Source organism: Passer domesticus, chromosome 3 (genome assembly GCF_036417665.1).
Source record: "Passer domesticus isolate bPasDom1 chromosome 3, bPasDom1.hap1, whole genome shotgun sequence".
In the NCBI taxonomy this organism is placed as follows: domain Eukaryota; kingdom Metazoa; phylum Chordata; class Aves; order Passeriformes; family Passeridae; genus Passer; species Passer domesticus.
Genome location: NC_087476.1, coordinates 64,417,389 through 64,430,219, shown reverse-complemented (window position 1 = coordinate 64,430,219; position 12,831 = coordinate 64,417,389). Strand labels below are relative to the sequence as shown.

The window sequence follows — 12,831 nt, the reverse complement described above, 5'->3', positions numbered from 1 at the left end:
GTTTGCCTGGACAGTTTTTCTGGCCAGTGCAAGACAGGCAGCAGGATCTCACACTTGTCTTGGCACCAGGTATTACACAGAGATGTAAAGGCTTGCTTCTCAAAAAATTCTTACCTAAATAAAGAAACTGTGGGATAAGAGTGTGCAAAGCAACTAGAAGAATTGAGAAAGGAGCAAAAAGGGAAATATGGTGAAAGAAACCTGGTTTTATGGATTAGATGTGTGGATATGGCTGAATGTCTGCAAACCTAGTTGTCCCAATATACCATGTATTATAATCAGGTGGTGGAAATATTTATCATGTGATGACCTCTTTCATTCTGTTAAAGGCAAGAGTGACCAGCATTAACTTCCTTAAACACAGCCTCTTCCCAAATGCCTACTGCCAGCATCCTGAAGCAGCTCTCAGCTCTGATGCCTCCGGGGAGGTGCTATTGACAGACCATGAAAAATGCTTTGGATTTGGCTTCAGAGAATTCAATGTCTGTTCCTTAAACTGAATTGATCCACCTTTGTGTATGTGAATTAAGGGAAAAGTGGATAGTGATTATGTAGCTGGGACCTCAATTTTCCCAGGGCTTTCTTTTCCCTTTTGTGTCTGGGCCACTCTCACCTCCTCTCATTTAATCTGCAATAACAGAACATAGTCAAGTACTGAGATTCTCATTACTTACAGACCTTGCATATCTGCAAAAGCTAATTCACCCCTCCCTCCTGGAGTGGCTTAGTGAGTTCCTGCCAGACCTTGCCCATTTTTTCCCTTGTATGATTAAGGGCTAAAATAATCAGAATTCCCGGGTAATGGTCAGCATTCAGTCACCATTTACTGTGAAATGGCTAAAATTGAGGTCACAGAATCACAGAATTCTTAGGTCTGAAAGGAACCTCTGGAAATCATTCAGTCTATCCTCCCTGCCCAGGCAAGGCTACCTAGGGGTGACACAGGAATGTGTCCAGGTGTGTTAGAATGTCTCCAGAGAGGAAAACTCCATGACCTCCCTGGGCAGCCTCTTTCAGTGCTCTGCCACCCTTAGTGGAAGGAAGCTTTCTCACATGCTGAGGTGGAAATTCTTGTGTTTTAGCCAATGGCCATTGCTCCTCGTCCTGTCACTGGGCACTGCTGACAACAGTCTGGCACCATCCTCTTGGCACCCACCTTTGAGGTATTTACATGCACTAATGAGATCCCTTCTCTCCTCTAGACTAACAGACTCAACTCCCTCAGATGCTTCTTACAAAAGAGGTGCTCCAGAGCCTTCATCACCCTTGTGGTTCCCCACTGGGCCCTCTCCAGTCACAGCTTGTATTTCTTGTGCTGAGGAGCCCAGAAGTGGACACAGCACTCCAGATGTGGCCTCACTAGGGCTGAGTAGAGGGTCAGGACCATCTCCCTTGACCTGCTGGCCACAATCTTCCCAATGCAGCCCAGGATACACTGGCCCTCCTGGCCACAAGGGCAGTGCCAGCTCATGGTCATCCCCCAGGTCCTTCTCTGCCAATCTGCTCTCCAGGAGGTCAGTCCCCAGCCTCTGCTGGTACTTGGGGTTATTCCTCCCCATGTGCAGGACCCTACACTTGGCCTTGTTGAACCTCATTATGTTTGTCTCCACCCAATTTTCCAGCCTATCAAGGTCCCACTGGATGACAGCACAGCCTTCTGGTTTATCAGCCACTCCCCACAGTTCTGTTTCATCAGCACACTTGCTGAGGGTCTCTTTCCTTTAACTGCCTTTCACTGAATGGAGGAGAGGATCTTTCCTGTTTTAGTTTACATTCATTCCTGGATAATCACATACTGGTTTCACTGTGAGAAATATTATGTTGAGGGCCCTATGAAGACACTGTGAGCAGGGAATTACTCCTGTATTACACATTTCTTAATTTAAAGGAAGGACACTTTTTTTCATTTGCTGTTGTAATCATTGTAGAAAACATAAAATATCTGAAACTTCTATTTTATAGATAGTATTTTAATTTCAAGACCTAAAATACAAAACCCCTAGAAGCAATCTTAAGGATATTTCCACAAAGACTTTTTCATAGTTTTATTTTTATATTACAAGTCTTGTTACCTTTGAAAATGCAAATATATACCGTCATAAATTGTAATACAGGACATACTCCTTGACCTTCATGTAGCATAAAAGGATTGTGATCAAATAATCAAATAATTTAATGCAGCAAAGGTTAGTTTAAAAAGTATCCAAGTGTGTATTCCAGACATAGAGAGCAGATGTTGATTTACAGCTGGACCTGTGATGGAAGGCATCTTCTGCCATTGTCCCTGTAATGGGGAAGAGAAAGAGAATTGCTGCATTTAAGCTGGGTGGTATTAAACTGAACTGACATTCAACACATGCCATTCACCTGCATCTGTCCTGTCCCTCTGCAAGTTGTTTGGAAGTCCAGCTCTACCCTGAGTTTCCAGCTCTTTACAGTACAGGCCAAGCAAGGAGAAAATGCAGGCAAGTCCCCTAGAAAGTGACTCCCTCCTTAGCCAGTGACCAAAACTCAAGAGACACCAAAGATACGTATCATAATATGAAGCAGTAGAAAGGAAAACTTCTATAATTTCAGGGTACAGAACTGAGAACAGAAGGCCGGGTTAAAATTGACACTTTTCCAGTTTTTCTCTCTTACCCCAAATCTGAGCCTGCTAGGGCTAATTTCAATGAAGTCAAGACCTGGTTTAGGTCTTTGTACTCTCCATGCCTTTGTACCTGCAAGGCAGGATTGATAGCAAATCTTTTGGCTAGGCATATGATATGTGACAATAGCCTAGTGATTGATGTAAGTAAAAAACCAGATTTTTCAGATCAGCTAGTGGAGATAATTCTTGCATTTTGGCCCACTGGAACTCATGGCATTTGATAACTGATTTATTTTAAAAAACACTGCATTGAAGAGTATCCATGAAAAGGGGACAGGCTTATTTTGATTAATCCATCAGATGAATTTCTGAGCAGAAAAGGCTGGCAGAGCTTGCAGGAGAATTACATGTTAATAAAGTTGGAGGTCACTCATTTTTCTAGTTAATTATTAGTTGACAAAAAAGCATTTATGAAAGCCATGCTATGTATAACTATTTAACTATACTATGTACAACTGTTTAAAGAGCAGGAAGAAGCAGGTACTTCAGAGGACATGCAAATGATTATCTATCCCATTCCTCTGATCATCTTGGTCTTATCATTCTTATCTGGTGTGCATCTGAGATTGTGTAAGTATTCCAGCTAATATTGTCATGTGGGATGGCAGTTTCTATGACACACTTTTTTCTCTAATTTTGGAGAGTGTCTGCCTTTGGTGAGGGGATAGATCTTTACTTCCAGAGTCATCTCCAGTTTCAGCCAGTGACTTACCTGTCCCAGCCCTGTCACTGCAGCACGGTGCATTGCCTGCTGCTGTAGGCACTGCTGTGGTCCAGCAGTGGCATGTACATTTTAGCCACGATGCAGTAGCTGACTCCAGGCCTCAAATCTTCTATTTTAACAACCTTGTCTTTCCCTTCATACACCAGGACCCTGTGTTGCTTTATAGAGAGTGGAAAAAGAAGAGCCAGTCAAGCACATTTCCCTAGCAAGTTTGTCTGTGAGAAAAGCTTGATGAGAACAGAGGATGCAGAACAGCACGTGAACTTACACAAATACAACAGCATTAATAACTTATTTATGCTTTTTAAAGAAAATTCTCTTCCCCCCCCACCCCCATTCCTCTCCAGTGCCAGTTTTTTTAACTAGGTTATAGATTATGAAGTATTAAGTTGATGGAAAACAATAGAGGGAGGAATTCCAAATCAATTCAATCAATTCCTGAAAAATAAGCCTACTTTGTTTTCAAACACTTGCACAGTCATCGCTGCTCCCACAATCCCAGAAGACTGTTTCAAGAGCAAAACAAGTATGGCGTGCCCACACTTTTCTGGCTATTCAATGATAAAGGGTTCATATCTGAATATACTCTTACCTCATCTAGCAAGTTGTTAATTATGAAGACTTGATACAGCAGATCATAATAATTTGTCATTGGTATTTTGCTGCCTCTCTTCCTTCTATAAGGAGAACGTGGAGCCTGGAGCTTTACTGTTATGGATTTGTTGCTATGAACCACAGTTACCATTGGAGGTCCTATCATAGCTATAGGAAAAAAAAGCAAAGCTATAAACACAATTATAGTTTATGAATAATATTTCCTAGAATGCAATTTGAATCCATTCAACAAACCAACAATATATCATGCAATATTTACTCCTGAAGCGACACTTTGTAAATTCTTACTTCTTGGTGTTTATTTGGTTTGGTTATTGTTATTTTGGAGGTGACATTTCCTGTGTTTGTAAATCTGTCTTTGAGCCAAACTCTTTGAAATCCCTTAGAGCTGATGTTGCTGTGTGCTGACTGGTCAAGCAAAATTTAAAAATTGCCCTGATTTTCTTCTTCCCTCATATTTGTCTCTGTGCTTTCTGCACAAAACATCCATTTAAACCACTTCAGCTGTGCCAAAGATGCAGTTTACGCCACCACTTTCAAATATTTTGCAACTGGCTTGGTTAAACACAGCTAAGGCTTGAAGCCAGTGCCTGCATACACGTGTGTGCAGCACCAGCAGTGTGGGGACACAGGCAGCAGCTGCCACACAAATCTCTCCAGGAAGAGGAGGTGGCACAGACAAGACGTTCTGGTTTTACTGCAAGGTACTTCTTTATGTCAAAGCTTGTTGTTTCATCTGTGCAGGAGGCTCAAGGTGGTTTGCACTTCGGGGCTGTGGAGTGACCCACACTGACAATTTGATTTTGCATTGGCCAGTGAGGGAAAATGGGTTAATTCATGGTGCACTTGCTGGTAGGTAGACTGCTACTCTTCAGTGTTTGGGGCACTCCATTTCTAAAATACTGTGGCACTACAATGACAGTGCTAACCAAAAGCTCTGCACATGTCCTTTCTATGTCCTATCCTGCAGTCAGGATAACACATAAATGTGAGAAGAATAGACACACCACACAGTGTGTGTTCTCTCTTCTCCCTCCAAAGAAAATATGCTTCCTTTTTTATTGTCTTGAGCCCTGTCTTTCCAGCAGCTCCAAAAATGCCTGAAAATTATTTGTGTACTTCCATGCCCAGAGGAAGAGGTCGAATTAAAGGGACCTTTTGATCTCCTAATTACTGGCAAATGGCTATTTAGCCACAATCGCTTGGCTTTCAAGTGTGTGGAGAATTACTCTGGCAGAACACTTCACCTGAGAGCTATTGACTCACTTCTTTACGTACAGCTTTGTGGCTAGAAAAGGATAACTCCTATTTGCAAATTGTGAGCAGAAATGATGTGTTCCATGCCATGGAAGATCAAATTCCTTCCAGGGGACATGCACTTACTTTCTCGCCAAGGAGTGAATCTGCAGCTGAGGCTCCAGTCGGAATAGACACCAGCCAGGGCTGCTCTCACTCTGCTGTAGTAAGGCTCCTGGACGTCAGAGGTCTCATGTGTTAGGTCACAGACATGGCTTGAAATCCCCCAGCACTCATGCTTGTTTTGCCAGGTGCTCTGCCCATACCTATGGAAAAGAGGAGGAAGGATGTAAATTTTAGGGATCACCGCCTGTGTCCATGCAGATTCTCAGCCATCTGTTTTACTCTCATAGCCATGGACAAGCATCCTTCCATGGAAATTAACTGCCTTCAATTTGATAACAGGGAATGTTGATTTCATGGGTGTTTGGGAACTACAGGTTTCTGTCCTTTCTGAAAGCAATCTAAAGCATGGACACAGGTCAGCAGCCCTGTCAGAAGCCACCTCTTATCTGCCCCATGGGAGAGGTGGGCAAGTTTTGGCTTAGCCAGTGTGTTCACTGATGGGAAGAATGCCAGATTTCACCAAATGATTCCTCATGGGCAATAATGATTGCAGGCACTCACCAGTGTGCCAGGGATGGAGCAGACCCTGGAGACCAGCCCCTAATGTTGCCTCAATCTTTCCATGCAAGGCACCCTGAGACAGTGCTGTGGGCAAGGAAGGCCACAGAAATACCTTTCATGTTCTATTACAGAATAACTTGACCTGCCTAGACCTGCTTGAGGCAGGTGGCTGGACCCAGTGACTTTCAGAGGTCCCCTGCAAACTACATTTTGCTTCAAATCCCTGGTGCAATGAGGGTGCAGAGCATGGTGCTGGAGGTGCTTGCTCCTTGCCCACCTCGTGCTGCTTGACTGCACCTTGTGGGATTGGTAAGTGCAGAAACAACTGAGAGCTGGCAGCCAAGCAGGACGTGGCTGTTCCCCAGGAATGAGAAACTCCTGTCACCTGAGAAGTCATTTTAGCCCCAGCAGGGCTAAGCCCCAGCACAGTGGGAGGCTCTGGTACTTACACTTTATACTGCACAAAGTAGAGCGCATCTCTCGCCTCTCTGGCCCACCCAGGCTGCCAATGCAAAGTGGTGTTGAAATTTAACGAACGGAACTCTACCTTCTGTGGCTTAATCGAATCTTGCAGGTCTTGGTTTTCCAAAACTAAAAGCGCTGCAGACAAGAAGGAATGATAACATAAGGTGCTTGTCACAGACACACTCCTCCACATTGGAATCCGAGAGTATTGCTACAGACCATTTTTTTTTCATGACTAGCAGACCACAGGGAAATTAAATCTCTTGGATCTCACATTCAAAACTTTCCAAGTCACGAAGTCAAGCAGTTACAAAAAAAACCACCTTTAGAACTATGAAAGGAATATTTTTATGTGGTCTGAGTGTTTGAGTTGGGGTTTTTTTGCTGTTTGTTTTGGGTTTGTTTGTTCTTTCATTGTTATTTTAGTTTTCTTTTTCTTTTTTTTTTTCTTTTTTGATGGTTTATTGGTATATTTTTCCTTAGTGAGTTTGCTGCTGTGAAAGATGCTGCACGACCATCCCAGGAAACAAACCCTTCAGATCTCTTCACAGAGTCTGCAGTGAGCATCCCATCAATACTTAAAAGTCAAGTGCTCTTTACTACACAACTCAACTTTAACCTGAAGAGATACAGCTCTTTTAACTGTTGCCACAGTCATGTTTACCAGCTCCTGCCTATTAAACAACCACCTAAAATTCACTTCTTTTCCTGTCTGTACCACTGAGACAGTGGAAAAGCTGTCTGACAGTTTTCAAGATCATCTCTTTTCAAACTGTTATATTATTTATAACAGATTCAGTTAACAACCTCTCTGAATCATTCAAACCCTAATATTTTTGTGGGTTTTACAAACCAGATGACAGCAGCTTTTACCCTGGCATAGCACAGAATCAGATAAGACTTGTACTGGCTGAACTAAAACTCGTAATACAACCATGAAAAAATCTAATGGGAAACACGTTCATTTTATCTGCATTTCGGAACCTGGGAAGATAAAATTACAAACTAATTTGAAAGTGACTAGCTTTTGAAACCCACCAAAGGATACAGAGATTTCTTGACTCATCCAAAAATTCAATAACAAGCTCTGTCCTCCCACCCCTTCCCATACAGAAAAAGAGCAAAAAGCCCTTACTTACAAGTTGTCTCATCCTGAAGCAGGTGCATCAGTAAGCAGAGGAAGGAAAGCATGATCCTCCTCATGCTTAGGAGAGCAGCTCCATGACTGAAAAGCACCTCTCTTCCTCTTGGGCATGTCCTATGAGGAAGTAATTGTTAAGCACTCCAGAGTTCCCCTTATTTTCAGTGGTTTCCAAATTCCCCGGTTTGGCTTTGGTTTAATTTAGCTGCAAAACATATGAGTAGCTCTAAATTAAACATGAGCAATTGTTCTTTCTTGGCAGCTGTGGTCATGCAGAGTTTGGAACTAATTATGAACCAAGCCATTATGACAAAGGTCCTCTTTTTAAGACACTAATTCCCACATGATGTCTGCCAATATTGCTTTACCCCATAAATTGTCACAGAAGCTTTCTTGCTTGCCATGCTAAGATTTTTAATATTTTAATTTTTTATTTATTTATTTAATTAATTAATTATTTTCAGCTCACTAGTTGCTCAGAGCTGAAGAACACAAAAAATTTTGCTCCAAAGATATAAAAGACCTACCCATGGGATGTGCTTTGGGTTTGATGGACTGCCTCTGGGCCAAAAGCAACAGCTGGAATTTGCAGGTGTGCTGGTGGCAGGACATCATCTAGGGGGCTGTCGCTGGAGGAATGAGGGGCTCTGAAATCACTTCTGGCTGTTGGGCAGCATATGCTGGCATCATCCCATGCTGGCTGCAGGGGAGATGCTGGGATGCTGGGGAAGTTGTAGGACTGACAGCCTCCAGACTGGAATTAGGAAGATAAGCCCAGCCCACAGGGCAAAGTGCCACTCTGGGTTGGACTTTCAGACTGCTCGGAATCGTATGCCCCAACTGGTGCAGGTGTGCTGCAACACTGCCTGCACAAATATTGCCATTTGTCAGTGTGTGTTATCCTCTGCATCCTGCCTGCCCAATATGTCCATCCCTACAAGCTTGACCCCAGGGCTGGGGACGCTGGGGCTCTCTGGTAGGAAAAAAATCTCACTTTGTTCTTGCAAATGCTGTAATGCCACGTGCACGTCTGCCTGGTGGGAGATATGTTTTGTTCTCCCAGGTAGTGGGAAAACAAAGCTCAGACAATTCTGTTGCTGGTGGTGAACATGAACACCGAGCTACTGCCTAGGCTTGCCCCTCACTCTTCCCTCCCGAAAGCTCCCCGATGCTGACACCCACTGGTACTTCACTGCTCATGCACTAGTGCAGCTCAGCAAAAGTCAGGATGCTTTCTCTCTGCAAACTCATGATGGTAAGCAAGAGGAGAAAAATACTAATTTTATAAGACTTAGTGCAGCCCTGTGTAACAGCTTTCACAAAAGGAGTAATTAATGGATGTGAAGACTACCTGTCTACTAACAAATAATTGTTATGAAATCATCTTTACTTTGGGAAAATGTGGAAACAGAAGACTTGTCAGGTCAAAACAAGTGGAAGTTCTGATCCAAATGAACTTATTTAAAGGCCACTAGTTATATTGAACAAACTGAACAACACCTAGTCAAGAAGCTGATTTTGGTCAGATAGATGGACACAGGGTCTCTGTTCAGCTGATCACCTATATCTCATTATACTAGCACCAAACCTGCTCCATATATAGAAAAATGCTAACTCTGTAACTTTGAATAATGAATTAGTCAAACCAATTAAGGGAATTACAGAACTGAGAAAAAATGAAGGAAAACCCCCCCACCAAAATGCAGGCAGAAGTCAGAAATTCTATCTCCAGCTGCAGATTTTTTATCTATCCCTTTCCCAATAGAAATGGATCCATTAAAAAAAACTTTAAATAGTTTATTTACTTTAAATAGTTCCCCACACCAAACTCAATTGGTATTTCATCATGTTATATGAGCTCAAGTACGGGAATAGGGAACTTTTACAAACCAATCACTAGACTGAAAAGTCATCAGTGTTTAGTCACAGGTCATGAATTTGTTTACTTGAATTGTACACACCTTCCCATATCCCAAGAAGGAGCCCATTGCCAGGAGATGAAGTGTGGACCTTTGTCAAAGTTCCTTTTGATGGTGGTTCCTCCTAGCAAAGCAGAGCTGAGGGCCAGCCTGCGGGCACCAGCGAGTTTTGCTCGGAAAAGGCTGCTGTGTGATGTGGTGAGATGGGGCAAGAAATGCCTGTCACATGGGTGCTGGAAAACACCCAGGGTTTCCTGCACACTGTGCTCCAGAGTGTTTTATCTGCAGCTGAGCTCGGCGCTCTGCAGTAATCAGTAACTCTTCACATACTTTCTGTTGTCATTGAAACAGCCGCTGTTGCAATAGCAGGCTAATAGCACCTGTGCTACTCATTGGCCTCAGTCACTTGTGTGATAAAAATCACCACAGCCACAAGGACCAGCTGCACACACACACACATGCAGACATGTACATGCATGTATGCCTGGAGTCTCACAGAATATGTATATAGTGCATATACAGTGTATATATAGTGTATAGAGTGCATTTCAAAATGCAAACTATTGAGGAACACAGGATGATGCACACTGCAGTGCTATTTAAAATATGAGAACTCCTATAAACAATATTAAGGGTACTCTGAACAGTACTTCATGAAGAAATGGAAAGTTGAAGTGTATTATTTAGGCCAGCAGAATCCACATAAGTAGTTATGCTACTAGCTCATCCTAGCTTACACTGCAGCATCTTTCTGATCCAAACCACTGTGAAACAGCAGAACTGATATTTTTGTGACCCAACATAGAAAACCATGAGCATGAGAATTTTTTTCCATTTCTGGAATAGAAACCTATCTGAATGCTGTGTAAACAGCTTGCTTTCTCTTGAGGACAGATTATTGCTAAGGTAAAAGTCAAGTATTTCTGCTGAAAGCTGCTTGGCTCATTTCATTTGAAAGGACCACCTCCTTGTTACTCCTTTTTTTTTTCCTTTTGCCCTTGAAAGAGTTGTTTCCCATACATAAGAGAGGAAAATGTAACCCTGAAACTGCTACTGTAGCACCACCTTTGGCTTTTTAGATGCGAGTCTGATATTTGCAGTGGTTGTGAGGGTCAGTTTTGCTTACATGCCTGGATGAGGATGTGGGAGGATGACGAAAGCATACACAAAGCATACAGGGAAAACTTCTAGTACCTGCCAGAGGCAAGGCAATTCTCTCTCGTGTGTGGCATTTCACACAAAAATAAAAAATGTGAATGGTTCATGTTACTCTGAAGACTATTTGCAATTGGAGCCACAGTTTTCAGTCTTTTCTAAACAGCCAATGGACTCAGAGGAAAACCTGTCTTGGGAGGGGACTCTGGAGGACATCCCATCCAGCCTCAGCACAGGGATAGTGCCAATTTTATCCCACCGTTAACCACTTTTAACTTGAATTTCCTCCTGCATATCCTAGTGGGATTCCTCTGCTGCAATTTATGACAGATGTTTTTTGTGCTTTTATTGTGCTTTTACTCCAGATCTGCCATTTCTGCAAACGCTACAGTTTGCTATAGTTGGCAATTAGATTCCTCCCAAGCGCTACCTCTCCTGTCTGAAGGGATCCAGCTCCCTCAGCTTCTTCTGGCACGTGATGTGCAGCAGGACAGCCCTTCACCAGCTTAGTGGGGATTGGGAAAGTGAATCACTACACTGCACACAAAAATTAAAATGAAAGCAAAGAAAACCCCTATAGTCAGGCAGGAGGGACTTTTTACATTTTTCTTCCCTGCTCTGTAGGGAAGAGACATTGCATCACACGAGTTCTTACTGAGAAGTTTCTGAGGAAGCAAGGCAGACTTTCACTGCACAGTGTGTGCCTTCCCTGCTTTTTGCACACTGGCTTCATCTCTCACTGTTAAAGAGCTTGGGTCAACATTTTAAAGATTGCAGTTAGAAATTCCAGCTGCATCTACATAGGGAGACTTTTGACCATATTAAAGATGAAGATCTCCTGAAGGCTCAAAAGTAGCAAGTCATCATTTGCACATGCAGTATTTATTTAACAATGTGTGACACACTGATGTGACCGGGAAGTTAGTAACCAGCACTAACATTCATTAGGAACTGAAATTAATACCAACCCCCAAAATAGCTCCAAGTCTTTCATTTAAATGACAAGTTCCCTTAAAATTGTCTGGTTTTCTCACTTGAAAAGCCATAGAATTATATTTTTTCCTACCACTGAGTGCTGTAGCTTTTTTAAGCCCATTAAGACACACTTTTTAGGTTGTGGATCCCTCACCAAATCATCTGCAGACAAAAAACTACCAACTTGGAGACATGTGAAATTAATATTCCAGAATTAGTTGGTTTTTCTTAGGTAATCTTCCTAGCCTAGTAAAGGCGCCAAGTGCTCACTCAGCCAACAGAACCCAGAAATAAAACTGGAGAGGTACATCACAAACATTGCTCATGCTTTCTTGGTCCACCTACTAAAGTAAAGAAAGGCTCAATTCTGGTAATGCCAATGCTCTCTGACACACTGCCACCAGAGGCAGCGGAGGCAACTCCTGATGTATAGGTTTTTGGTTGTTTTTTTTTTTTTGTTTTTTTTTTTAATAGGGAGTGGTTCGAAGCCTCTGTGTCTAATCATCAAGTCCAGAATCTGCCTTTCACTCATCTCTTCTGCAAGGAGAAATTTGCAAGCATCACACTTTCTAGCCTGTGGCTCAGTTCTCAGATTGTCTTTCGAATTCTCAGTATCATTCTCCATCACCCAAGGAGTGCAAACTCTAGACCGAGAAGTCCATTCTTACAATGATCTTTACCACCACCGTCTCCAAATACCTCCTGTATTTGTATATACACCATTTTACAAGCCTTTTTTAATAAATACAACGTTGAAGATCTTGTGTGGATAGTCTCTAAGTATTCAGGAATCAGTGTTCTGAGCTTTTCAGGACAGGACCCTTCACACTTAACTGGTTTTCACACTTCTCAGAGGTGTTAGTTTCGAGTCTACTGCAACATGACTGTTTAACCAATAAGATCATTCTGTGATTCTTAAAGATAAAAAAGCTTTGTTCCATATTCGTCTTAAATGAAGTTTGGTGTACCTCAAATAAAATTGCTAGTTTTGCTGCATACCCTGAAGCAATTGACAAATTAATTCTTTGTAATTTACCATCCAAATTCACAGTACTTTATTGCAATTACTAGTCAGATTTGGGTGGTGAGCATAAACTAGTACTGTATTAAAAGCTGAGACAAGGCCAGATTGTTACTTGAAATGAAGCCACATGGAAGCAGGGACTGAGAAATGGCATAGATGCTCTCCACCTCCTTGCTACCACTGCCCTCTAGCCATTCAGGCAAGCTTTTGCAACCCTTCCTTCCTTGTTATAATTTATCT

At 42.4% G+C, this 12,831-nt stretch overlaps 1 protein-coding gene across 1 annotated transcript; it reads right to left on the bottom strand.

Moving 5' to 3' along the window:
- Positions 1-2,003: 2,003 nt before the first annotated feature.
- On the bottom strand, positions 2,004-8,263 carry IL22RA2 (interleukin 22 receptor subunit alpha 2). Its single transcript, XM_064413569.1, has 7 exons — positions 8,046-8,263; positions 7,517-7,635; positions 6,362-6,512; positions 5,373-5,551; positions 3,967-4,136; positions 3,363-3,532; positions 2,004-2,284 (listed from the first exon to the last, which is right to left on the bottom strand). The coding sequence occupies exons 2-6, from the start codon at positions 7,578-7,580 to the stop codon at positions 3,377-3,379; spliced, it is 720 nt and encodes a 239-aa protein (XP_064269639.1). The 5' UTR covers positions 7,581-7,635; positions 8,046-8,263; the 3' UTR covers positions 2,004-2,284; positions 3,363-3,376.
- Positions 8,264-12,831: the final 4,568 nt, after the last annotated feature.

What these genes read in the sequence shown, in the direction of transcription:
- IL22RA2 (XM_064413569.1), bottom strand. Translation starts at nt 7,580, where the DNA reads ATGAGGAGGATCATGCTTTCCTTCCTCTGCTTACTGATGCACCTGCTT. An exon ending in GCTTCAGGATGAGACAACTT is followed by an intron (nt 6,513 to 7,516) that starts GTAAGTAAGGGC and finishes TCTTGTCTGCAG; the next exon opens with CGCTTTTAGTTTTGGAAAAC. An exon ending in ATTCACTCCTTGGCGAGAAA is followed by an intron (nt 4,137 to 5,372) that starts GTAAGTGCATGT and finishes TTTTTCCTATAG; the next exon opens with CTATGATAGGACCTCCAATG.